The 27,884-nt window shown below is 41.3% G+C and overlaps 1 protein-coding gene across 1 annotated transcript; it reads left to right on the top strand.

The window, feature by feature from the left end:
* The first annotated feature begins 4,858 nt into the window (after positions 1 to 4,858).
* Positions 4,859 to 27,540, top strand: LOC118684632 (protocadherin Fat 4-like). Its single transcript, XM_036379636.2, has 28 exons — positions 4,859 to 4,884; positions 4,926 to 5,142; positions 5,454 to 5,552; positions 5,653 to 5,825; positions 6,766 to 6,914; positions 7,849 to 8,156; positions 8,768 to 9,037; positions 10,180 to 10,317; positions 11,110 to 11,326; positions 11,950 to 12,108; positions 12,511 to 12,662; positions 13,781 to 13,949; positions 15,485 to 15,693; positions 17,143 to 17,322; positions 17,901 to 18,120; positions 18,469 to 18,605; positions 19,291 to 19,434; positions 20,522 to 20,766; positions 21,242 to 21,351; positions 22,043 to 22,177; positions 22,326 to 22,462; positions 22,637 to 22,834; positions 23,135 to 23,229; positions 24,169 to 24,324; positions 25,095 to 25,301; positions 25,884 to 26,006; positions 26,390 to 26,600; positions 27,067 to 27,540. The coding sequence occupies exons 1-28, from the start codon at positions 4,859 to 4,861 to the stop codon at positions 27,148 to 27,150; spliced, it is 4,668 nt and encodes a 1,555-aa protein (XP_036235529.2). The 3' UTR covers positions 27,151 to 27,540.
* The last annotated feature ends 344 nt before the right edge of the window (positions 27,541 to 27,884 follow it).

Here is a 27,884-nt window from a genome sequence, read left to right as displayed (position 1 = left end):
GATGTGCAGATTTCATGGCTCCTGATGAAATCTCTTGAACAATCTGCCTCCAGTGCTTTTGGAATTGTTATGAAACCAATTCTCTGAAATACAAACCTGGTGTCATTCACATGAGTTCCACAGGAGCAGGATTTTGCTTGTGCTGCTGGAATGATATCATGTGCGTACATCCAAGAGCAAACTTTGTTACTGAGGTCTAACCCAGGAATTGCATAGGAAGTGGACAGTCAAAGGTACAACCAAATTTAACTGCAGCAGTATTCACCTGATTTTCCTGTACATCTAAAATGGGAGAAAATTTGATGAAAGCACAGAACCCAGAGTAAAAGAAATAATTTTTTTTTTCCTCCAGGTTAGTGCTGCTGATCCAGATGATGGTATAAATGGAGAGATAAGCTTCACCTTAGCTGGTGGCAATGAAGATGGACACTTTGAATTGGATACATCCACAGGACAAATCACTTTAAAAACAGTAATCCCATTAAAAATCAACCAGCATAAGAAGTTTGTCTTGTGGATAACAGCTACTGATGGTAAGAGAGGATTTTAGTACTGGTCAACACAGCTATTCCTGGTGATGAGTTTTGGTTTTGTTTGATTTTTTTTGCTTGAAAGAATGCTAGATTCACAGGCTTTGTTTGAATAATACCATATATTTTATCTGCTCTTGTTTGTTGAAGATAAGAAACTATCTTATTTATCCAAAGTAATTGCTGCATCTCTGGTAAAACTCTTCATGCTGATGGCATTATGGCAAATCTGTTTTCTTTCTTTATGGCTGTGGGAAGAACATGTGAAATTATATATATATATATTTAATATCCCTTTATATTTATATAATAATGTATAAAATAATTCTATGTAATTATATATATATGATTTATATAATTATATATCCATAAATATAATCACATCTTTCTTTAACTTGCTGACTGGTGTTGCACAGCATAGGAAACAGAAATTCAAGAAGAAGTCAGACATATAAAACTCTCTCATCAGTCAATAAGGAGTAAAAGGAAAGTAAAATATGCTGAGTAATTTGGTCATTATTTGCACATCCATGTGGGTAAACTGGAGATGCCAAGTCCATTTTTAGGTTGAACAGCATTTCATTGTCCATAGTTATTGGGGGTTTCTTTGTTTTAAAAGAATAACAGAGAAGTCAGTGAACATTCATGACCCAAACAAGGGCAGAAATAAATTTAACCTAGGAATGGCATCCCACTCCTGGTATAATGAGAATACAAAGTGGTTTTCAGCCTTGTGATTTTTCCACTATTTGGTCAATATGAGCTCTGTGTCTTCAAATGTAGGGTCACATGGATAAAATGGGTCTTGTGGGGAATATGGATACCAAAGGGATTGCTCAGTCCATCCTTTGTCTGTGGTCTTGCTGAGGACCTCTGAGGCAGTACCATAACAGCAGCAACAAGGATTAAACATTAAAAAAAGGCAGTTCCCATAGAAAAGTGTATTTTGGGGGGGTCAGTAGGTATTTTGTGCATCTGCTGAGAAATTGTTTCCTTTTCCTTGCAGGTGGGATCACTCCAAGAAGTTCATCAGTGCCAGTAGAAATCAATGCATTTGGAGATTCCAGACCACAGTTTACTCAGAAAACATACAATGTGTCCGTGAAAGAAGAGCTGGCTCCTCCTGTTGAAGTAGCACAAGTAAGAAGAACTCTATCTCTATATAGGACAGGGCAGCTCTAAGAAAATCCTAATTTTGTAATAGATGAGCTCTGAATATCCAAATCTCCCTGAGTTAGATACTGTGTGTTCTACATTAGAAGCTTCACATGCAGTACATCCCTCAGATGAAGCTTATCACCCACAAAGGTGGGTTTGCTTCCAGTTAAACCTTCACAAATATTTAAACAGCATCTGCTACCATTTAGCATTAAAAAAAAAACCAAAGCAACTCTCCAAAACAAATAAAATGAACCCCTAAACTGCCTGAGAAAGTAAACTTTTGTGCATAGCCCTATTGACTAAACCTTCAAAGGGTTTAGTGTCTCAAAGCTTGGGATAGGCAATATTCCCTCATCTCTTGGTGATAAACCTAAAACCCTGTGCCATGATATGAGAATTCCCATCAGAGGAATGCCATAAAGGCATTTTCAAAGAATGCTCTGGAACTTGCTCTTTATTTTGATCCAAAAAAAATGCTCAGACATGCAGAGCACCAGAATGCACCATGATAACTCCTTCTTGGATGAAGGTATGAACACACATGGGAGGTTTTATATCAAACCAGTGAGAAGGTAATGTGTTTTAGTGGTTTGATTTATAGACATCTTGAGATAATTTCCCCCCTTTTTTCCTGTAAAGAAAGGCAGAACCAAAGGTTAAAATGCAGTCTGTTATTTTTATTCTGTGTTATACATATTCACATTTTAATAAAAGGCAGTCCTCTCTACATTTTGATGTATATTGAGGCTTGATCTTTACTTCTTTTAAAGAATCTGGGAAGTTAACAAGTATCTGAATGAAAATTCATTAAAAGAGTAAAAATGAGGACACGGTATCAACCATAAGTTGATATCAATCCACAATATCAACCATAAAATGAGTCTGGACATAGTTAAAGCAGCTATTTTTTTTCAGACAGTGGTTTATGTGTTTCAATTCATTTATTGATGATATGCTGTATCTTACACAGGTGCAGTATGATGCTTTAAATCCCCACATACCAGTTGAGTTTCGGGTGCTGACAGAATCTGCTTCATTTGCCATCAATGACCAGGGAGTCATCTCAACCAAAACCAGACTGAACTACGAATCCCAGAAAAGTTACACTCTCAATATTTCCCTGTCAGATGGAAGCACTGCTGACTATGCCACAGTGTTTATCAGAGTTACAGATGTCAATGATAACAGCCCTGTGTTTGGTGTAACCAACACCACCGTTGCCATCATGGAGAACACGCCAGCAGGGACCAACGTCACCAGCGTGTCAGCCACGGACGTGGATGAGGGCTTCAATGGATTAGTGGTTTACACCCTGAAGGGTGGAGAAGGAAAAATGGATATTGACAGCTCAGGATTCATTTTCCTGCAAAAGGTGCTGGACAGAGAAGAACAAGGCTTCTATAACTTAACTGTGATTGCCAGTGACCAAGGCCAACCCGCGCGATCTACAGCGCTCAACCTGACCATCGTCATCGATGACGAGAACGACAACGCCCCGGCCTTCTCATCGAGCAGGTACGAAGTGAAGGTCCCTGAAGACCAGGAGCTGGGCAGTGCCCTGCTGACACTGTCTGCTACAGACAGGGATGCTGGGGCCAACGCCCTCGTGACGTACCGAGTCACTGACCAGCGACCTCCAACCTCCTCCCCGGTGTTCCTTGTCGACTCCAGCACGGGCCAGCTCAGCCTGAGCCAGCAGCTGGACTATGAAACCATAAAGGAATTTGAAATGAAAGTGCAGGCATCAGATGGAGGGCAGCCAACTATGAGCAGTGAAACGCTCGTAGTTGTTCGTGTCGAAGATGTCAATGATAACCCACCAGAATTCAGTCAGGCAGCTTATGATGTATCTGTGTTTGAAAACCATCTGAAGGGGAGTCCTGTCTACACATTCAGTGTTGCTGACAAGGATGAGGTAGGTACTGCTTTAATCTCATCCTGATAAATCAAAATGACATGTTTTTCTCTATTAACCTACAAAAAAAGCATAGTAGCTGATGGGCAAAAGGAGATTTCTTAAATGGTTGGCACTAAGTATGTTTTGCTTCATGAAAACTTTGCTTTCTCTGGAGCCAGCAGTAAACCTTCCCAACCCAAGGAAGTTAGGACTTTGTACAAAATAGTTTAGTGGTTATATCAGAGAAGATGGGGAGAGCTTCTCTCCCACTGCATATGTGACCCAGGACAGGAGGTGGTGTTTTCTTCTGTTAATGTGCATATGAGATGCATGCATCACAGCAGACAGAGAATAGATTATATATTATTATACCAAATTGAATAGATTATATATTATTACACCAGACAGAGAATTGATTATATATTATTATACCAATAATAGTTTCTGATTGAATATTGCTTGATAAACTAAACTTGATAAACTTACCTTTAGTCTCAGCCTAGAGCAAGAGGCAATTTGTAACCCTGATAGAGTTGTTTCTTCTATAATAGGAAATAACTAAATTTCCCTCTGCTTTTTAACAAGTGGTTTCTTTCTCCCCTTGTTTTATAAAGGCCTTTTGCACATAGCTGTGGCACTGGGGAGATGCTTTGGAGGAAGAGATTTTTGATTTGCAATATTATTCTTGCTCATGTCAGTTTTAGAGCAGGATAAATGCTCGGTTCATACTCCACTGAACTGTTTTGCTGCCCTTTCCATCCCAGGGATAAGTCTTGGAGAGCTTTAGGGAAAGAGAATGTGTAGGATCCAAACAGGGAAGCCCATAAATGCTTCCACATAGCCCAGTTGCTGTTTGCCAAAGAAGTCTATTCCAATAGCTCAGGGGGCAGGATTTCATTCATTAAACCTGGCAAATCACTTGTACTTCTGTAATGAGAAGTCTTATAAAAAGGTCAGGTATTACTATTAACAAGATTATTTGTTGAGCTTACATGAACAATGTTTTCTTTTTAGGCTGGCTTTTCTCAGGGATACTTTGTACTCAGCAGCACTTCATTTACTGTGGACTTCCCTGGAACACTCTCATTAAGGAATGACACAGAACTGGACAGGGAGACTACATCTGCATTCACTTTACAAGTAAACTTGGGGAGAGACTCTGCAGCTTTGGCTCATCTCTACTTCATTCCCTTGAATATCTTTTTCATATCTTTATATCCCCTTTTTATATCTTTCTAAGAGGTTAAAAATGATAACACAGTCAACTTAAATGACTTTTTTTTCTTACTTTGACAGGTATGGGCAGTTGATAATGTAATAAATGGGCTTAATTCAAGTGCCTTGTTCCACATCACTGTTCTGGATGTCAATGATAACAACCCTGAGTTTCAGAATCTGCCATACAGTTTTGAGGCTCTGGAAGGGGAATACACCTTGAATAATGCCACTAGAGTTGGACACGTGACTGCTACTGATTTGGATGAGGGAGAAAATGCACGAATTAGTTATTACTTGTCAGCTGAGGATGGGGATAATCCATACAGCATCCAGCAGGTAAGGCTTTGGGTATGCTGAAAGCAAGATTTAGATCCTGCTGTTCATGAAGTGACTTGGCATAGTAAGATTCATCAGGCAAAAAAGAGTTGGCAGTACCATTCTAGTGCACATCACAACCAGCACATCCCTGTAGGTTGGAAATCTACATTGATATTCAAAAAACCAAGATATTCCTGGTCAGCTGTTGCTTGGCATGTGAACTAGCCCAAAGGAGAATAGATTATTTCAATCCCTCATCCCTTCTGAGAATTCAGTGTACAAGAGTTCTTCTCCAAATGATCTGTGCCTTGAACCCCTGCCTTCTCTAGGATGGAACCATTTTGGTCACTGGCTCTGTCGACCGAGAAAGTAAGGACAAGTATGAGCTGCTCCTGCTGGCATCTGATAACGGAGTGCCTCAGAGGCAGGTAAGGAACAGCAGGCTGTGATTTATCATTGCTGCCTTTTATTTGTACACCTCAATGCCTGTGCACTCTCTGAATCACGGTTGTCTCCTCCACACCCCAGAACTTCACACACGTCAGCATCAGAGTGTTGGATGTGAATGACAACCCCCCTGAGTTCACAAGGGCACAGTACTCAGCCAGCATCCCCGTGGCAGCAGCAAAGGAGGGACAGTCTGTCCTGGCAGTGTCTGCCACTGACCCCGACCTTGGGAACAACGCTGTCGTTTCATACAGGTACACTTCTGTCAGGTTAATAATACACTTCTGGGACAGACACAGAAAGGTACTGTTGTTGCTCTTGAGAAGGATAAGATCTCTTCATAAATATTTTACAAGTGCTATAATCGGTTATGGTTTCTGTCCTTAGGAAGAAGGACAGTCATTACTGGGTGTTTTAGAGCTTATCAAATCATGGTTATGTCATAAGAGGGCACAACCAAGTGATAAACTAGCAATAAAAACCCACAGCCAAGATTTGGTTCAGTTTCTGAAATTCTGGATAACACATTGGAGTGTCTGGGTAGGAAGTAAAAGAATCTCTGATTCTTTTTGCATATCTTTTGTTTGCTGGGAGGAGGAGATAAGAAAATAACTTCCTTAATGCACTATGCATAGAAAAATCAGTGGAGAAAGATATTTCAGTGAGCCCTAAATCATGGAAAAAACCAGGATACCTTGACATGAAAAGCATAGATTGAGAAGGACAAATGAATGAGCAGGAAACTTGTGGATGTTTAGAACTACTGCCTTGGAAGAGGTTATTTTTAACTATGAGATAGCATTCTACCCAAACCACATCACTTGTGAGCAATCCAGTTACCTGTGAGAGGTCATAGAAGGCCAGGAATTAGCAGGTCTTCAGATGAAAGTCACTTGGGCTTCTCCCACTGCTGAATATGCAGCTGAGTGTGCAGGATCTGCCTTCTCCTGGTGGGAGCTTCAAAGCCTTGGGGTGTAATGGGAACTGAAGGCATGAATGCTGCACATTTTCATGAGGAAAGACTTACTTGGAAATAAAAGGCCAATATATTTTAGGCTAAAGACAGCAATTAAAAGCTGTTCTTCATAAATAGGCAAATATTGTCTGTTGAGTGCTCCTTGCAGAGGTAGCACTGAGTAGGTGGCATTTCCAAGGTCATTAATATGAATGCTCTCCTGATTGCTCCTTACTCAGCCTCACGAACCATTCTGATGATTTCCATATAAACAATGGCACTGGAGAAATCTCTCTCAGCAATAACCTGGAGCACATCACAGCTGACACAGTTGTGACACTGACAGTTGTTGCCACTGACCATGGAGTTCCTCAGCTTACCTCAAGTGGTATACCATCCTTTTTACCAACCTTTTTACCATCTTTTTTACCCTTTTGTCTCTTGCCACATAAACATAACCCTTGCAAACATTTAAATTTGAAATTAATCCCATTGCTGTCAATCAAACTGAATCTGGCAAAACAAAAGAAGGTTATATTTGAACAATGATGAATATTTGCTTTTTACCTTTTCATCTCCTCCATGCTGATCATATTAACAGAAACTTGGTTTTAGTAACCCTGGTTAGAAATAATTCTTTAAAATTAATTTATTGCAGTAGTACTTACTTATGGTGCAAACCCCAAGACTTCACAGCTGTAGTCACTCTAAAAAGATGTATTCAAATAATATTGTTGACGTGTGTCTTTTTCTGTTTTCCTTTATCTTCCTACAATTAGAAACATTTAAACAATCAGAAGTTGGCAAATCACCCTCAACTGAGTTTCTGTTCCTCAAAAAATATTTAATCATGTGGTAATCTTTGTAAGTTTTTCATGTGTTTTTTGGAGGTTAACTTTGATTTATCATGAATAGGAGAAAAAAATTATTTTCTTAAAATAGGACAAGTGGTCACAACTTGCGCTCGTGGCTTTATGTACTTCCCTCCTCTCTTGTTACAAAGCAATTTAGGGTCAGGTTTTTAAGCAGTGTGAAATACCTGCACATCCCATTACCTTCAGCCTGGTGATCCTTGCTCTCCTGTCAGGCTGGAGCAACACTTCTGTAATCAGGGAAGATTGGAAAATCAATTAGGTGCAAAAACGTTTTGTGTTGCATATTAATCCTTATTACTATTTGTTTCTTTTTTCTTATCGTTTCCCTTTCCAGTGTGATAATTTCTTTCAGTTTCTATTGGTTCCTCAAGATCTTAAGGAACCAGAGCACGGATCATGATGATTTGAGCAGTGACTTCACTATTTTCATTTGTTTTCTCTCCTCAGCCTCTGTTGCTCTCTACTTGCTGGTAGATGACCCCAGCTTTGGGCTGGCTTTTGAGAGCTCCAGCTACGAGTTCAGCATTGAGGAGGACAAAGGCCCAGGGAGTGCAGTGGGCGCTGTGAAGGCTCTGAGTGGCAGCATTGCTGTGCAGGTCGGCTACTCCCTGAAATCCCACTGGGACAAGTTCTCCATCGGGGACCAAGGCGACATCGTGGCCCTGGTGAGGCTGGACAGGGAGGAAGGAGACCTGTACAGCATCCTTGTGCAAGCTGTGGATTCCCTGGTGCCACCCAACACAGCTGTTGCTTTGGTATGCAATATGCATTTCTAAATATTTTTTCCTCAAGGAATGTGAAATATCTTCAAAAATATTAACAATCAAGCAAAATCCAGATAAGTGTCTTCTGTCATGCAAATGTGAAGCTTTGAGAGCCTTCTATTTAATTTCCCTTTTTTTTTTTATATATCCTGAGGAGATTTTACCATCTGGAGATATTGTCAGCTTCACAGATTGTGTCACTCCCTGAGAGCTCCTTCTGAACAACTCATAACCAGAGAAATTTATTAACACCAGAACTGGTTCTGGGCATGGTTCTGTCACATGCAAGAGGCAGATGAGCCAAAGAGCCCCAGGTTATTTGTTCTGTTCATCTCTTCCAGTTAGAGAGTGTTATCTTACATGTATCTTATCTTGCAGCTGAGAATTAAAAAAGATTAAAAATTCAGAGGTTGTGAAAATGCTCAAATGCTGAGAAATGCTGAAGTTGTTTCCTATTCCCTTTGGGTTTTGTTCCTTAGTTGTTTTTTTTTCCCTATAGGCTTCCATGGACTAAAATAAATCAAAATTCTCCTTTGGATACAGCTTCTACAGCTCAAATTTGTGTCTTTTTCTCCTTTTTATTTATTTTTTTTTCAATATAGGTAACTGTGAGAGTTGAAGACATCAATGACAACCCTCCAGTTTTCTCAGCTTGGATCCAAACTCATTTATCAGCTCCTGAGAATGCAGCTGGTCTAGACTTGGGCACATTTTCTGCTACTGACCTCGATGTAGGAGATAATGCACTTATCAGCTACTCTCTGCAAGATGATTTTGCTGGAACATTCCATATTAACAGTTCTACTGGCAAGCTGATGACAAAAAAACCCTTAGACAGAGAAGTGATGGACAGTTATGAATTGAAAATAATTGTAAGTTGACAAATTTGATGCAAATTCACAGCATTAAAAAACAGGAAATACTGAACCATCACAAGAAAACCACTTAATGTTAGAGAATTCCATTTGAATTCATGCATGAGTTTTGACTGTTCCTTATGTTTTGTGTGCAGAGCTCTGTTTTCTGCTCTGTAAATTGGTATTAGTGAATAAATGACTTATGAACCCTAAATCTTAAAGGTCACAGTCACACAACAGCCACAAAGCATTCCTGGGTCCATTTTTGACCATACAGCTGCCTTGCCAATCCATGTTATTTGTCCCTTTCCTTTATTTTGTTTATTTTCCAAAATATATGTCCTTAGATCTTTTTAAAAAATACCTGAAATGTGATTTTTCAAGTTAAAAAGAAAAAGCATTAACTTTCATTCAAAATCCATGAGGTTATCTATTCATTCTAGCTGATTTCATGGATTTTTACTGCTGCTAATCAGATCAATTACTGTGCATACAAAGAAGTGTTGCAGCACTGACAAATATATTTGTTTGTTCCATCAAGTACAAATATATTAAAGGACATTTTTACTGGTCAAAGAGCTTGTGGAAGATATAGAGGAGACATATTAAAAATTGAGCAGTGTCTTCAGAAAAATTTCAGGTTAATAAAAGTGGACACTTTGTAAGACTAATTGAAAACTGTGCATATGTACCTAGAGATGAGAATTTTCTATGGCAGATGTTGGAGCAGTGTAAAACTGAGTGTGAATTTGCCACATACTGGATGCTCTTCACAACTTGCTTTTTTGGCACTTTAAACCCTCAAAATGCAAGGGATTTCCTCATTCTTTCAACTACCACAGCCCAGCTATCTGTACATCACAGTCCTGTGTTGATTAGTGCCACATCTGATCACATGACATGTTTGATCTGTATCCAGGCTTGAGCTTTTGATTAATTGTTAATGAGAGGCAGAGCATGTGATGGGGTGAGGATCCAGCTGCAGGAAGATGTGGCAACTAACCAAGCACAGGGTAGAGAAGTGTCACTGAGGGATAACTGGTCCAGCAGAAAGACTGCAGAGGGAAAAGCTGACAATTTTTGGGGCAAAATTGAACTGGCAGAGTAAATTTGTGTCAAAGTAATGCTGTTTTTAATGACAAGTTGTTCCTTCACAGGCCACTGATTCTGGGAAGCCAGCACAGTCTGCAAGCTTAGTTCTGAGCATCACTGTGGAAGATGTGAATGACAACCCACCAGTGCTCCCCCAAAAATCCTACTCTGTGACCGTGAGGGAGAATGAGCCTCCACATGTGGTGTGTGGCACTGAGGATAAACAGCCTCTTCTGCACTTGTTTTCTCTCTGGGCACCTGGAAGGGGCAGTAACCTCTCATGGCTGTGCATTGGTGAACATCATTTTTTAGTTTGTGGGGCCTGTGGAATCACACAGCGTGTTTGGTTTGTATGACAGAGGAGTACCTCTCCCACTGATTCCTCCCAAAACTCTCCCAAAGAGTGAGAGCTGCTCCCCCTTTCCCTCTTGTCCTCAGCAGTGATTCCACACTGCACAGACTGAGTTTTCACTGGATCTGTGGGCAGCATGTTTTCAAGATGTTTGGTGCTGTAGGTGTTGTGCATTAGTCCAGCATCCCTCTGTTCTTAAGCTTTTCTGTTTTAGAATCATGGGATGGTTTGGATTGGAAGGGACATTAAAGATCATCTCATTCCAACCCCTCAGCCATGGGCAGCGACACCTTTCTCTAAGAGCAGGCTGCTCAGAGCTCCATCCAGCCTGGCCTTGAACACTCCCAGGGATGGGGTATCCCAGCTTCCCTGGGCAGCTCCAGTGCATCCATTTCTGGCTCCATATCTGCCTTGCAGATGTGCCCTAAAGGTTTACAGGAGTCAAGGGGAGAGGTGGCACCTGACAGTCTGTAACTGCTCTGCCACAAGCTGTGCCACAATCCCATCAATGCAATTAATCAATTAACGAGTAATTCAGTCAGTAACGCTCTGTGGGTCAATACCAGCCTTGTGGGCATGTTTTGCCGCTCTCTTTGTTCTGCTCTAAACCTCTTTTTGCTGACTTTTTTTCCTTTTATTTTAGATTTTGAGTGCAGTAGCCACAGATGCAGATATAGGGTACAATGCCATCATTCATTACACCATAACTGGAGAGACAACTTCATTTCATGTTGGAGAACTTTCTGGAGATATTGCAACCCTTCAGCCTCTGGACTATGAAAGTCAATCCCAGTACAAGTTTATTCTGAAAGCTTTCAATACTGGAGAGCCACATCTCCAGGACACAGCAAACATTACAGGTAGCTCTACTTTACCACAGAAAATGAACTTTCATTAACAACCCTTGGAAATATTTCAGCATGTGTAATTCTGAGGTATAAACCAATACTAATGCAGTCTGCTAGAGTAAATTATCAGAAATGATGGTGTGATCTTTTCACTAGAGCCAAATGAAATTTTTCTAAAAAAAGCTTGCCATGTCAAAAATGAGGATTTTTCACCCAAACTGATATTACTTCCTTCAATATAGTCACAATTTTTTTTTCTGTTTTCTGAGAACCAATTGGCATTTTGATTGAAAAGGTTTCCAAAAACACAATTCAGGTTTTTTTTCTGCTTGTATGCAGAAGGGCAGTTTCTAGGGTGATAAACAGTGTTGACAGTGATTTTTAGGCTTGTTAAAATAACAGTGCTTGATTGCTGGCTTTTTTTCATTAAAAAAAAAAAAAATTGTTATGTTGGAGAAAAAAAGACATAAAGATTTCTGTGAAGTTGGTATCCTAGCTCTTGGCCAGCCCTACTTTTGATCAGTATGACTGGATATATTCTCATTCAGAGGAGCTGTGTTGGTTTATATTAGCTGAAAAAAACAAACTTGTAACCATTTAGGTAAAACTCACCAAATGTGATGATTCTTTCTCAGTTACTGTGGAAGATGTCAATGAAGAGGGACCCGTGTTTGACCAGTCCTCATATCACAAGGTCTTCCTAGACAATTCTACAGCTGGCACACTGGTAGTAGACATCAATGCAAGAGATGAAGGCAAGGGTTATGATGAAGGCATTTTCTACAATATTTCAGGTATGTTAGGAAAAAATCTTAGGGCTGGTTTATCACTGGGATACTTGACACTGCTAAAGCAAGCTGCATGACACCAGAATGAGAGAGAAAGGTCATAAACTGAACTGCTGGCTTCTGACTGCATAGAAGGGGTAAAGAATCCTCTGTGAAGATCAGTAATTAAAGGAAGAGGTTGCCCAGAGGGGCTGTCCTTGGAGAGTCTCACCTGATGGATCAAAGCCTTGAACAACCTGTGCTGAATTCACTCCTGGCCATGTTTTGAGCCAGGAGGTTGGACTAGAGGGGGTGTCTTGCTCCAAGCCTAGGATTTCAACCTGTGTCTCCTTACTCCTGGGCATACACTTCAGTCTTGTCTCTGCTGGTTCCAGGGAACATCTCCAACACTTCTTTTTCTGTTTTCAGGTGGAAACTCAGAAGGCCTCTTTAGTCTTTCCAGTACCACAGGAGAGCTCAGGCTAACAAGAGACTTATCCACACAAAGTGTTGCCCTGTACTACTCCTTGAACGTCACCGCGACGGATTCGGGTCTGCCGCCTCTTTCAGCCTCTGTGAAGGTACCAACATTTCTGCCTGGCCTCTCTCTACTGCACAGCTAACTCCCCAGATTGCTTTATTCTAAACTGAGCATAGCCAAACCAAGAGAGGGGTATTAGTCAGGCAAAACGATGCAAACCAGGAATCAGAATGTCAGAGATTTATTTCTGATATGAATGCCATAAATGTCTGATTTATTTCTGTTTCAGGCTACAAGATAACAGTTACCAAGTTATGCTGCCCTGGCAATTGCTGGCACACCACCCAAAATGATTGTGCTCATTCCATTTCAGAAAAGACAGACAGAAGCTCCAGGCTGTGAGAGAGGAGGGTTAGAGCAGTAGAGATTTCTGTGCAAGGTCAAAGACTGGGACAGCCAGAAAGGATGTAATGGAAATGTGTGATAAATTAACAGCAGATGGCAAATAAAGTGTTCCTGTTTATTTTCCCATAATGTAAGAAAAAATAATTTCTAGATTGAAGAGTGAGAAATCTAAATGTGATTTAAAAATTATTTTTACACAATGCTTATAATTTGTTGGTGATCTTTTGCCACTAAATATCACAGCAGAATTAAAAAAAGTACTAGAAATCTAGATGGATAAAGATGTAGAAAATTACCTTCAACAACCTTAAAATGTAGACTTACAAGCCATCATTCTTCACAGGGTTGAACAGCAGCTGTCTGGCAACAGAAATAAACTATTTTTGGGAAGCAATAGGCATTTTTTATTTACCACCTCTCACCTTTTGTTCTTAATCCATAAATCAGTCACAATAGTTTTAAAATACTGTGTGTGCAAACTCCTGCTCTGGGTACACCCTCTCCTGTGGAAGGCTGGAGATGAGTGCATCTCTCTGAGTGCATCTCTCTGAGACAAATCCTTTGAAATGTGCTGTATGTGAGGAACTGGAGCTCTGCATTTAGCAAAGCACCCAGGTGAACCTAAACTGAGGAGGTTTTTGGTGTTTCCCACCAGTATTTGCTGCCTTCAGGGCAGTGTCAAACACAGCAGGCAGCAATCCCTGGCTTCTCCTCACTGGCCAAAGCCTGGACTTGTGCTGTCCCACACCTCAGTAGGAAAGTTTTTGCTAAAGCTGCAAACACCACCCCCATGGCCATGTCTTTTCTCTGCAGGTGTCAGTCGTGGTTGTTCCCATGGATTTGTCCTTCCCAGTGTTCCTGGAAGAAGCCTATCACCCTGCCCCTCTGCCAGAGCAGAGCCCCCCAGACACGTTTGTTGTGGAGGTCAGAGCCTTGTACAAGCTCCCTGTGGACTACAGCATCACCTCTGGAGATGAGGAGGGTGAGCCCTGGGTGGGGGAGAACAGGAGGAGCACTGAGGGTTGGGGTGGTTTCTTCTCTCCTGCTCCCTGCTCTTCCCTCAGTCCCACAGCCATGAACACTGAGGGTTGGGGTGGTTTCTTCTCTCCTGCTTCCTGCTCTTCCCTCAGTCCCACAGCCATGAACACTGAGGGTTGGGGTGGTTTCTTCTCTCCTGCTTCCTGCTCTTCCCTCAGTCCCACAGCCATGAACACTGAGGGTTGGGATGGTTTCTTCTCTCCTGCTTCCTGCTCTTCCCTCAGTCCCACAGCCATGAACACTGAGGGTTGGGATGGTTTCTTCTCTCCTGCTTCCTGCTCTTCCCTCAGTCCCACAGCCATGAACACTGAGGGTTGGGGTGGTTTCTTCTCTCCTGCTCCCTGCTCTTCCCTCAGTCCCACAGCCATGAACACTGAGGGTTGGGGTGGTTTCTTCTCTCCTGCTCCCTGCTCTTCCCTCAGTCCCACAGCCATGAACACTGAGGGTTGGGGTGGTTTCTTCTCTCCTGCTCCCTGCTCTTCCCTCAGTCCCACAGCCATGAACACTGAGGGTTGGGATGGTTTCTTCTCTCCTGCTCCCTGCTCTTCCCTCAGTCCCACAGCCATGAACACTGAGGGTTGGGGTGGTTTCTTCTCTCCTGCTTCCTGCTCTTCCCTCAGTCCCACAGCCATGAACACTGAGGGTTGGGGTGGTTTCTTCTCTCCTGCTTCCTGCTCTTCCCTCAGTCCCACAGCCATGAACCCTGGCTGGGAATGAAGCCAGGGCACCAGTTTGGGGTGGATCAGGTGTGGGCATGGCATTGAATTTCTGTCAGAGCAGCACAAGGCCCGTGGTGCAGGGCTGGCTTCACCAGCTCTGTGCTGTGTCTGCTGCAGGAAGATCAGGCTGTACCTGGCCTGGCATAAAGTTACTCTGGCTGGACAAAAAATAACTAATAGCACAAAAACTTCCAGGAGAAAAACTAACTCAGCAACGTGTGAGTGCCTAGAGTGAGTTTGCATATGGTCAAGTGCACCAGTGCTTTGTCACATGTGGTTTTTTCCTAAATATAGAGCTGATTTTAATCTATCATCAAAACCAATTTGTATTCAGTTTTGTAAAGTGTTTTGTATGAAGTTGTGATCTTGAAGGCAGTTACAAAACTCCTCATCTTCATTAAGAACAGAACTTGTTAGGAAATATAAAAAGTTTCCAATTGAAAGAGGGACAAATAATCTCTGACTGTTTCAGAGGAATGTGAATACCTGACTGGAGAGTGGTGGATTGAATTTTCTCCTTTTTGGTTCCCATCTGACCTTCTGAATTATTTCTTTTTGTTAATTACAGCCCTGGATATTTCTGACATTCTTGTCAACCTTGCAAAAACATTGAATTTCATTTTGTTCTTTGAAAAATACTGTAACATACAATATTCATATAAATAATGTGCAATTTTCACTGGAAGATTCGTATCTTCAGTTTCAACTAATGAAATCACAACCAGAATAATTTCTGGTTGATTTTTTTTTTTTTGAACAGGATATTTCATTATCCATCCATCCAGTGGTATTGTAAGAACAAGTAAGAATCTAAAACTGGAAGATTTTCCAGTAAATTTCAAGGTACGAGCAACAGACTCATCTAATGCTGCCATATTTAATGAAATGGAAGTGAAGGTGGAAGTCATTGATGAAAACAATTTCCCACCAGTTTTCCCATCTTCTCTACTGGAAGAGAGATTGCCAGAGGTAAGAAAATGTCATCAAACCGAATCACAAAAATAACTCTTCAAAATAATAATAATAATAATAATAATAATAATAATAATAATAATAATAATAATAATAATAATAATAATAATAATAATAATAATAATAATATTTTGTTGAGTATACAAGTAAACCTTCTGGAGCTGGGCAGAGTGTCTGTTGTGTCCTACCACATGGTGTTGTGAGGTTTATTTCAATCCCAATGCACACCAAGAATGATCTAGAAGTGTGGACTTATTGAAGGAAAAGTGACTATTTTCTAATAGGGGGCTCCATGAAGGAAGAACTACCACTGCATTTTGAATATTTTACATGGAGAATATTCAGGTGCATTTGAAATCCACTGGACGTGCTGGGCACCCCATGGGCTCTCACTCAGCCTAGTTCATACAGGGCAGCACCAGGGCACAGTCTCTAATTTAACAATATTGCTGCTCTTGCTCACGTACAATCTGTTGTGATTTTGCTGGCACAAGTGATCAGCAGCAGAGAACAAGCCAGATTTCAGTCAGATTTTCAGACATTGTGGTTCTCTACAGAAGAAGCTACAGCATTTAAATATGTAAAAGCATCTTGCTCAACATTTCACTCTTCAATTTTTAAGCAACACTTTTCACACTTTAATCTGCTGGTTGCTTTTTTTTTAAAAAAAAAAAGAAGCACAATATCATGTTAATATTTTATGTAGCACATACCTTGCCTTTGAGATCCCTAGCTGATGCACTCATATTGTCTTTAGCAGCCACAACTGATTTAAAGTTTAAAGACTAAACTGATTTTTAGTCCATCTCTACCACTGAATTAAATAGAGGTTCAACTTATTACACATAATTTTAATGTTCCCAGTGAGTTTAATGGAGAAGAACTAGAATCACACTCCCCAATCTTAAAAAATTGATTTCCATGTGAAATATTTACACAGTGGGAATTGCTGGATGCCCTGTTGGATCAAGTAACTTCAGATCAGGTCTCAAATGGCCCTGCAAGTGAAACACTGATACCTTCTGTCAATCTTGGCACAAATAACACTGTTAAAAAGGAAAATTAGATTGTTTATTTTGATAATTATTTGCCAAATAGTGTTCAGAAAGAAATGTGATTTTGGAGTTGAGAACACCCATTGAGTTTCATAGGAGAAGAGGCTGTTACACAGAAATAACAGCAAGTCAGATGTTGAGGTTAACATTTGGGCTGTTTGAAATAATATTTCTTCCTGAAAACTGCAGCTATATGTAGAGACATGGGGGGAGGAAAACAGTTCTTTTCTGTAAATTAGAGAAAGCAAGAGACTCTCTTAAGGAACAAGTTGTATAATTTTGATTTTAAATGCCTATACTACTGTAAGTGGATGCAGTACATGTTACTTTCACATAGTTCAAGCAATTGCAGCAAAGCAGTCTCTGAGAGCCTCAATCCTTCTCCCTCCAGCATTCCCCTGCTACTCAGATTGTGCAGCTGAAAGCTCAGAACAGTGACACAGGCAGAAATGGTTTCCTGACATATGGCATTCTCAATGGACAAGGACTGAAATTCAGGATAAATGAAACCACTGGAATCCTTTATTCCACTGCCCCCTTTGATTATGAAGAGGAACCCACAGAGTATCAGGTTTGCTTTAGATATTTTAAATCTTCTTTATTTTTCTCTTGGAAAACACTTGTGCTTTTGTTTAGCTTTATAATGCTTGAATATTTTATGCACTGGTTTAGAACAGGGGCATCTCAAGGCATGAGGCATTATTAAAACAAGCCACTGCCTTTTGACTAGAATGAAATTCAAGCACAGCTCATTGTTCACCTGCCCTGGAAACACTTCAGCACATGAATAACTAATTTCACAATGACAGCTCATCTATTCAGCCCTGTCTGTTGCCTCAACCTGTGCTGAGATCTTGCAGATACGATTCTCAGTTTAAATCTTCTTTTTGTTGTTGCCACTGCTGGATATTTTTTATGCTCTTATTTTGCTTCAAGCAAAAATATTGGTGAATTTGTTGGTTTTACACAGAAAGACTTTTTTATTCACCCAAATACTCCTGAAGTTTTCAATAATCATTTTGAGGTGAATTCAGAACGGGACTTTACATAAGAATATTTCAAAGTTTAAAATTCACCAAGGTTTTTTTAATCCTTATGCAAGAACTTTTTTGTACGACCTCTCACTACCAATAACTGTGCAACTTACAGGTTGTGGTGTATGCTGAAGATGATGGAATCCCTGAGAAGAAGAGGGGTTACTGCACAGTTGTGATAAAGATCATTGACATTAATGACTGGCCACCTGTGTTTGATCCAGTGCCTGACTTCAGTGTCCAGGAAAACGTGCCTGTGGGATTCATTGTTGGAAAAATCACAGCATCAGACAGAGACACAGGAGACAATGCCTTTATCCTGTATGACCTCACAGGTAACAAGCAATTCTGTCACTGCACTGGCAATTTGTTGTCCATACAATTATGAGCATAATTAGTGTTATACCCGCGTTATTTCCTAACTTCTTTCCACCAAAGCCAAGAATTCACTTTCACCTGGTTTGGAATGTTACTAATTCATGCTCATACAATTTTCAAACCTTGGCTCATGTTTCAAATGCCCATCCATTCAAAATATTTCTGCTCTTCTACATTATCCATACACTACTTAAAAAATTGTTTTGATGAGTTCAGGGCACAAGTAAACATATAATTTAAGAGTGTAGTTAATTATGTGCTGCTAAGATATATTAATTGATGATGCTTGTTTAAATCTGTCTCAGGTGAGGGAGAAAATATATTTGAAATAGATGCAATACAGGGCATCATTAAGATAAGGAACTCTCCAGACTATGAAACCATGAATAAATACAACCTCACAGTGACTGCAGTCAACAATAAATCTGCCCCTTTCTATCAGGTAAGAGACCATTACTGTAATGAACAGCAACACTTCAGAGTGGATTTTGAACTGCTGGGAGGGAGATCCATCCCAGCCATTTATTGTGTAGAATAAATGAGTCACCTCATCATGTTTAGAGTCAGACTTCTACAGCCTTTAACCACACTGAGTAGTAGTATACTTTAATTATGTGAAATATCCAAAATTATGCATGGCAGGCTTTGACCCTGAATTGTTTGCTGACTGACCCATGCTGGGGAGCTGGAGTTGTCTCCTGCTTTTAGAACTGTAAGTGATGTGATAATTTGTTGTAGGAGAAGAAGTGTTTTCAGCAGATTGTTCTAGTTCTGCTGTATTTCTTTTATTTGAAAAGCTATTAGACACTTCTTGAACAGAATTGGAGCATGTGTGGTTTCCTCACCTGCAAGGAGGACATGTTGGTCTCCTAAACACGTCCTGTTCTAACTCATTCAGACACCTTTCAAGGGGAATCCTACTGCAACCCTGAATTCCTGCCTCTCCTGCTAAAATCCTGTAGTGATCTCTGATGCTGAGTTCACACAATTAAACCCAGACAATATTTTACTGCAGCCTTTTCCAAGCCTGATTTATCATTTCTGTTGCATGTGCACGTAAAGAAAAAACAATGCTAAATAAGAGTTTCCAAGTACTCTGAGATGCATGGCACCACTTTGTTTCCTAGGCAGCCATCCATGTGAGAGTTGCAGTGGTGGATGTGAATGACAATGCCCCCGTGTTTGCCCAGAGCTCCTACTCTGCTGCCATGAACATGGTGAATCCCGTGGGAGCTCCTGTCCTCACCGTGAGTGCCACCGACCGTGACCAGGTGAGAGGCTCCTCTGGGAGCTGAGCCTCAGCACAGCACATCCTGCTCCTCCTCCAGGCAGGCAGCACCAAACCCAGCAGAAAGTGAATCCTGCCTAACTACTGAGAACTGGAAATTAGGAGTTTAGCTGGCTCTGCCTTGACACTGATGTACTCCCTGCTCTGGGCATGTTTCCTCTGCTGTATTTCCTTTAATTTTACCCTTTCCTACACAGAGCTGCATGCACCAGTGCTTCAGAAGTATACACTGAAGCAATTTAGTGTCTCTGAAGTTATTTGATTTTTTGAGGTAGAAGAATCTGTAAAAACTAAACATCATATAGCTGCTTTGAGCAAGGAAATGTCTGCTCACCAAACTCCTCTGAAGCGTGGCACCCCAGCTGATTCTCTCTGTCCCCATTGTTAAATGTAATTTTGTTTGATATATCTGTACTACACCCATCAAATAGGATCCAGGCACTGGCAGGGATATCCAGTAGTCAACCACATCACCATGACAACATCACTAGTAATTATATCATTTACAAGATGAAACATCTCCAAGTGACAACAAAATAGGTGTAGCAGGTGCCTTCCTATTTCTTCATGCATAATTTTGGTTGGAATAGCTGCAGCTGTGGTGCATTGCTGCAAATCATCTAACAGCCCTTTTTTAATCAGCCTTTTCAATGATTCTGTATAAGAAGTGCAATTGCCTTTGAAAATTGCTGAACTGTGGGAGATCTGCATTGAGACCCCAGTGAAACTCCTCCTTCAGCTGTGCAGAGTGGCACTTGTCCTCCCTGTGCCACCCTCACTACTCTGACTGTCCCCCTTTACACATCTGACTTATTTTCATTAGAGACTTTTGGCCACGTTTTCACTGTGTAAATGGCCAATGTACTGTGTATTTTCTTCTGCTTGGTGGTTTGGGTTTTTTTTAATTTTTACACATCCTACCATAGCTTTCATTCTTTAAAAAACCCTCACTGTTTTCAAAATTATTTCACTAGAGACATTTAGATGTTTTTTGGATCTCTGTTTCAGTGTTTATCCTACCCTTCCAAACACACTCCCAGTTCCATGAAATTGTGTTCCTTTCCTGGCAGGGGCACAATGGCCTCATTGAGTATTACATCCTCCCGGATGCCACCGTGAGCCCCTTCTTCCTGATAGAGGATTTGAGTGAGGGGAAGATAATTACAACTGGAAACCTGTCTAGATCTGGAGAGATGCATTTAACAGTGATGGCAAAGGACAAAGGCTCTCCCCCATTAAATGGCACTGCTGTGGTTACTCTGAGTGTGTTTGACAACCGTCCCTTCGTTCCTCGCTTCAACAAAAGTGAGATCAGGTGAGGCTTTCACATTCACTTAAATAACTGGCATGTCTTCACCAGGTGGTGCAAAACAGAGCAAAGTTGAAGGTCACTTTCATTTTTCCATGCAGAAGAAAGGACATCAGTTTTGGGGTTTTTTTTAAGCAAAATATTGGAAATTCTGCTATGCTTGGGGTTCTGTGAATGTGAGCTGAAGCATTGCCTTTTATTTCTCTACTTTGCAACTTTATAAGCCAGACTCTTTGTCCCCTTGCTCTTGAACACTATAAGATATTTTTCCTTAGGTTTTACCCAAGGATGACCCAAAATCTGGCTGAAAAACCAGGGTTTTCACTGTACTCTGAAAGTTGGGCAGATCTGGCAAACAACTGGGGAGAAGGGGCAAAATTTTCCACAGAGAAGTCTCTTTTAAAAAGCTAAATTTCAAAGCTTGCCTGGGCAACCACTGTTGGCAAATTTAACATGGTTCATCACTTTTTTCCTGCATTAGCGTTTCTGTTTTGGAGAACACTGGAGTGGATTATTTAATTTATGATTTTGCTGTGGTTGAAACTTCAGGAAAACCAATTAATTACACTGTTGTATCTGGCAATGAAAGAGGTGAGTACCAGCCCCATTTTAAGTTAAAATAGCCAGGAGAACTTCATAACCTGTCTTTTGCATGGCAGGTGCTGCTGTGCATAAATGAGGAGATGGAGAGCATGGATAAAACTTTTTTTAAAAACAGGAGTACACAGAGAATTTTTTTCAGGGCTTTTCAGCATTGACTTTGCTGATCTTTGGCTTTGGGAAGTGTGGTAACTTGCTAAGAAATGGCTTCTTTTAATCTTAAACTATAAGATAGGGGTAATTTAGAGACTGGGGGAGCCAAAATAGAAAGTGTTTGCAAGCAGCTTCCTCCCTGCCAATCACTTTTAGTCCATCATTTCCTTGCATTTATGTTAAGGCATCTGCCCTCTTGCAGCTGTGCCCAGGTTCCATTTGGCCCACAACAAAGGAAATACATAGAAACTGAGAGAAAACTTAGAAATGCATAAAAAATGGAGCTGTGCAAGGAGCTGCAATTCTCCTTATTTGTGAAATCATGTGAAATCCTTTTTCACATTTACTGCTCCTTTGCATGTTTAAGAGCTGTTTGGTGTGGGGTAGGAGCCCAGCTGTGGTGATGCCTTTGCTGCCTGGCCAGTGGAAGTGTTGAATTTCACATTGTTCAGAGCAGAGCAGCCATGGAAACGTCCCAAGGGCAGCTGATGGCAGCTGTGCCAGCAGAAGTGTGCGTTTGTCCTTTCAGGTCACTTTAGACTGGATCCTGAAAGTGGTGAGCTGAGAACAGCAGTGAATTTGGACTATGAGGAAGTTTCTCAGTATGTGATTTTAATTCAAGCAAACAGAAGAGTCTCCTCTGCTGCAGAAGTGCAGCGTTCAGGTAACTTCTCACTTTGAACATCCTTCCAGGGAAGCAGTGGGCACATGTTTTGTGTTTGCAGCCCATGCAGGAGCTGTGATTCTCTTTAAGCTGTAAAGTTTGATGTGGCAGGTGAGGAGCTGCTGGTTGCTCACTGGTGTTTCCCCAGGGCTGTTTGCTGAGAACGCGGCCATGCTGACCATCTCCGTGCTGGACGTCAACGAGCAGCCCGTGTTCTCCAGCCCCTCCTACTCTGCCCGCATTCCCAGCTCCGTGCCCTACAAATACCCTGTCACCACAGTCCAGGTACAGCATTCCTGTGCTCTCCACAAGGACAAATCCTGGCACAGAGCTGGGCTTCTCCCGCTGCATTAGAGGAGCCTTCAATCTGCTCCTGAGAGCTGAGTTTATTGTTTGCAGAACAAGGTGCAGCCCAAAAGCCACAGGCTGAGTGTCACAAATCACCTTTCTTAAACCCAGGCCACAGATCCAGACTCAGGAGACAATGGATGCCTGCAGTACAGCTTAGTGGGAGGCCAAACCAATGAGTTTGACATCAATGAAAACACGGGGCAGATTTTTACAGTTTCTGTAGCAGGAAAAGCTGGAACGTTTTATCTGCAAGTCCAAGCTGCAGACCAAGGCACAAGAAGACTCACAGCCCAGACAACAGTCAATGTAAGGAAGATTTTTATGTATAATCCTGATTTACTTCCATGTCAAAATTGTAAACAAGAAAGGCTAATTTTGGTAATGGCAAAACTACAAAATTACTTAACTCTATCAATAGGGCTGTCAGATACATGAATATTTACATACTAGAATTAAGAGGTTGCCATTTTCATTGACATATAAAAATATGTTGGCACAAAAACTGATTTTTGGAGGACAATTATTTTGGGATTTTTTGTGGGTTTTTCGGTCAATCTACAAGAGGTACAAATGCTCTAGAAAATCTTATCTGTGATTCTTTATTAGGTAACTGTTGATTCTAGTTCCAGTAGCAACGTTGTGATGCTGGTGCTAAATCAGAAGATCAGTGCTGTGGAAAGAAAGAGAGTTGAAGTACAAAGGTATTTTTGAAACTGTGAAGCTTATTCTGGTATAATATCTAATGATAAATTCAGAGTTTGGGATAGGGGTCTGACAGCCTGCAGCCAGTGCTCAGCAAAAGCCAGGCCTTCAATCTGACAGAGATCAGAATGATTTGAGTGAATTCACAGGAATCCACCAATTTTTGCCTTGTAAGTTTTTACCCTGAAGCTGACACATCTCAAAGAGGTCACTGGACTAGACAATTTCATGTGGTCTCTTCCCACCTCAAGGTTTGTGTCATTTTTACCAGCCTAGGATAAAGGTTTTCATGGATAGCAGGATAAAAATGTGGAGACATAGGGCAGACACCACAAACCAAACCCACCATTAAATTAAAACAATTGGGCATGTTAACAAAGATGGATGATATTTTGTTTGGCTACACATAAACATATATTTACATTAGAAAGATTGAGTCCTGTGCTCATGAAGGGAAATCACTCTGAAGGTGGGAAAAATGATTTTGTGATGTTGGTGCTATTATGGACCAGTCCTTGTTGGTAAAAATGAAATGGAAAACTTTCTTGGAAGAGCTGGTGCTGACTGCTACCAGAATGATGGATTAACTGGGCCACTGGTCCCATCCAGCACAAAAGCTCTGGAAGAACAGGAGAAAACCATGAGGATTATGAGACTGAATTTCCCTCCTCCCCACCTTTACTGTTTATAGTAATCTATAGATATTTTTTCCTCTGCTACACAATCACTCAACAATTTTGGACAAATAGCTTAATTCCTTGGCTGATGATAATCCTGCATTTTTACATGCTTCAACCAAAATACCTGCCAAGGTACTTTTATTAGCACCAATTAATATCTGCCAAGTGTTGTACTAAATACTACTTCATTTAATTTTCAAAGTAAAAGAATCTGTCATTGCCCAGCTAATTAAAAATGTTTTCTTCATATGATGCCAGGGTCCTGGAAGAGAAACTTGGATGGAATGTATATGTGCTTAATATCTATTCCAAGGAGTCTGACAGAAATTCAAGGAGCAGCACTGATGAAACCCAAGTAAACATCATTGCCTTTGATGAGGCCCACCAGGAAGTACCTGCAGAAGATGTGAAAAGGTCTGGATGGCACAGTCTGAGCTCTGGGGGTCAGAGCTCGTGCACACAGGATTTTTAGAATTCAGAAAGCTGATTCACTATTTACTGAAATCTAATTTTCAGAGTTTGCCAAAAACATGAGTAAGGCTGTTTCATTGTGCAAATTAGATTTAAAAGTCAGAGAAAATTTAAGAGAAAAAAGCTGACGGAGAAAGAATATCATTAAAATATATATTGACCTCATATATATATATATATATACCTAATATATATATGTGTATATATATATTAAGTGTGCGTATATATATATATATATATACACACCTGAGATATATATCTGAGATATATGGTGTATGTATATATACACCTAATATATATATATATATACCTGAGATAGATAGATATATATATACACACCATATATATATATATATATATATACACACACACACACACACCATATATATAGACTATATACATGTAGACTATATATATATATCAGAGTGGCAGACTGTTGATTAAAACCCCACACTTCTTCAGGTGTACTTTACATTTCTTTGGTAACCTGTCAGTGATGTGGCTCTAGTTCAGGTGTCCAAGCCCTGCAGCATTTCAGGTCACAAGCACCAGGGCTCTGGAAAACAGAGCTTTTCCTGAAGGAGAGACACGACGAGCCCGAATGCTCGGAAAAGGTCCTGGCAGACCAGGGAGGGATGTTCTGTATTTTCTCCACCACTCCTGCAGCCAGAAGGCAGGTGAGGTGCACGTGCCCATTTTCCATGTGTCCCCAGGAAGGTGAGGGAGCAGAGGGCTGCCATTGAGCTGGGGCTGCAGGACGTGTTCTCAGCGCCCGTCAGCGCGGCCGTGCCGGAGGCTGCGGCGGCCGCGGCGGCCCCGGCACCCCCGGAGCGCGCGGCTGCCATCGTGCTCGGGGTGCTGCTGGCCACCACCTTCATCGCCTTCCTGGCCTATGTCCTGCTGGACCTGAAAAGGAAAAGGTACCCCGGGTTTGCCTTCACAATGCCATGCACCTTCACTGCTGATGGGTTTAATGAAAGGCGTTTGTCTGATAAATCAGCGGCTTTTGCGGGGAGCGCTGCCCGAGATTGGTTATGTTGGATGCACCACACACAACTGGAAGTTGTTTCTTCTTGTGTTTGTCACACAGCAAAAGCAGAAACAAATAGTTCTGAAGCAAAGAAATGTGGGCAGCAGAAATTTTCACTGGGAAGGGGAGCACATGGGTCTTTTCCAATCCCATAAATGATGAAATCAAGGGACGTTTTGCTGCTTAAATCAAGGGAGGTTTTGCTGCTTAAATCAAGGGAGGTTTTGCTTTCAGTGGCAGCAGGGCCACATGGTAGAAGAAAACAATTTCCAGAAGGGAAGCAAACATTTACCCTACTACCATTATGGAAAAATAGGAAATACTGCAAACTAATCCCCAGAACAACACTGAAAATAAATGTTGTGTATTAAATTTATAGCACAAGTAATTCATCTTCTGTTTCTAAAACAACTGTAAAGCCAATCTTCAAAAGGAATTTTTTATTGTTATTATTTTAATGTATTATTTTCAGAAAGTATGGGAAACAGGATTTGGTTAAGAAAGTTGACATTATGGAGGGCATTGATAACCCATGGGCAGATGACAAAAATGGAAGTCTGAAAAGCTTAGAGAAACCAGAGCACATGAATAATGGGTAAGTAGACTGCTGCAATCACAAATTTATAAAAGACTGCATATAAGAACCATGGTTCTAGTTTATTTTGGTACCATAGGATTTTCCTTGGATTTCCCACTAGCCTAAAGGTCCATTTTTAAGGACCCTGAACATGACAAATTAAAAATCTCTACACTTGAAGGAAGTTAATACCTTTTAATCTTGTATCAAAGGCAAATTCCTACTTAGTCTTTAGCAAATTGTTAATCCTAATGCAGAAAAGACCCTTCAGGATACAAGAAGCTACTTAATTCCCCTGGGTACAATCCCACCAATTTTGAGATCAGTGTACATGCTGCTCTTGGTTGTAGGGAGGCTGAGATTTTTGTCTGTGGTGCTGTGAATTTTCTGACCTCTCTTAGGAGAACTGAGGTGATGTCATTTGACAACCTGGAAGGCACCAGAGGAGATGATTCTGAAAAAGATGAAATTCAGGCCCCCCCAAAAGACAATTACCTGGAGACAGTGCTGCTGGATTACAAGGGTGAAAGTGAGGAAAATGGAGCACCTGAAAAAGCTGCTGAAAGTAGAAATGTGGAGGTCCAGCCCACAGCGAGATTCACAACAGAACAGGTAACAAGATTTTTGATTGCAAAGCATGGAGTGAAAGGTTATTTTATTGTTATTCACCAAGTAACTGAAGGAATTATCAAAAAAAGCTAATCCAATAGAACTAAAACCAAAAAAATCTTGTGATGTAATCCCTGGGAGTGTCCAAGGCCAGGCTGGACAGGGCTTGGAGCAACCTGCTCTACTGCAAGGTGTCCCTGCCCATGGCAGGGGGTTGGGGCTGGACAATCTCTTGAGGTCCTTTCCACCCGAAACCATTTTGTGATTCTATAAAAAACTCTTAGGAGGGGCTGTTTGCCCATGCCTAGGGGAAGGAGCAGGACTTTCATCCAGAAGTGATGACTCTCTTCTGTCTTTATGGAACGTGAACAGTAAAGGGCTCACAATTTTATGATTTCCGCTGTTTATAATTTCTCCACACTCAACCATGTGTAGCTTTCTGCCTCACCTGCACTACGCTTTTTTGCAGGACTCCTTTCCAACAGACACAAACCAGAAGCCAGCTCTTTCCGTAAAACCTCAGCCCACACTGCCTGCCCCTGAGAAGAACTGAAAGGAGTAAAATTTTCAGAGGTGGCAGTGATTTTGGACCCAGAGTCTGGAGATGATGAGCCTGGAGATGAGGAGTCTGAAAACGATGAGTTTGGTGATGATGTATCCCTCTGATAAGAACACTCGATGAAGAACATTTTTAGAAAAACCACAACGAGACTCATTGGAACAGCTCAGAATTAAATGAGCAATAAGAATATGGGCAATGTTATCCAGATTTTAATTTTCTTGCTGTTTTAAGGATGGATGAGGAAGAGAACAAGCAATATGCGGGAAGGGCTGCAGTGCTGTGCTGCAGGGCTGCTTTCCCAGCAGCAGCGCTGTCTCACTGTGTATTTAATTTCTTCTGGCACGTGTCAAATGGGCAAGACAATAAACCCGATTCCAGAGACGCTGCCTTGTCATTGCTTCAGATCGAATAATTTTGGGACATCAGTTCTGTTCTTTTGCGCAGAATCGTCCGCCGCAGTGTCTGAAAACAAGAGTCCGCTTTCTAATTTTCCTGTTTTCCTCCATTTTTTTTTTTTCTTTCTCTCCTCTTTTCCAGCGAGGCGGTGCCTTCCCTCAGAGCCGGGAACAGCCCCGAAGGAGCGGCTTTTCCCGGGCCCAGGAGCGGCCGCTGAGCCCCAGAGCAGCGCGGAAGCTCCGGGCGGGGCCGTCCCCGCTGCCTCCGCCCCCCGCGCCGGGAGGAAGGGCAGGGCAGGGCCGGGCCTCGCCTTCCTCCTCCTCCTCCTC

The sequence above is a fragment of the Molothrus ater genome, chromosome 3, assembly GCF_012460135.2.
Source record: "Molothrus ater isolate BHLD 08-10-18 breed brown headed cowbird chromosome 3, BPBGC_Mater_1.1, whole genome shotgun sequence".
Classification (NCBI taxonomy): domain Eukaryota; kingdom Metazoa; phylum Chordata; class Aves; order Passeriformes; family Icteridae; genus Molothrus; species Molothrus ater.
The sequence above is the reverse complement of the archived record's forward strand: the minus strand, read 5'-3'. Positions and strand labels throughout refer to the sequence as shown.

Excerpts from the sequence above, each read along its gene's own strand:
- LOC118684632 (XM_036379636.2), top strand. The coding sequence starts at position 4,859 with ATGACTTTTTTTTCTTACTTTGACAG. Across the intron at positions 10,318-11,109 it reads AGAATGAGCCTCCACATGTG|ATTTTGAGTGCAGTAGCCAC; the intron begins GTGTGTGGCACT and ends CTTTTATTTTAG. Across the intron at positions 26,601-27,066 it reads CGAGATTCACAACAGAACAG|GACTCCTTTCCAACAGACAC; the intron begins GTAACAAGATTT and ends GCTTTTTTGCAG.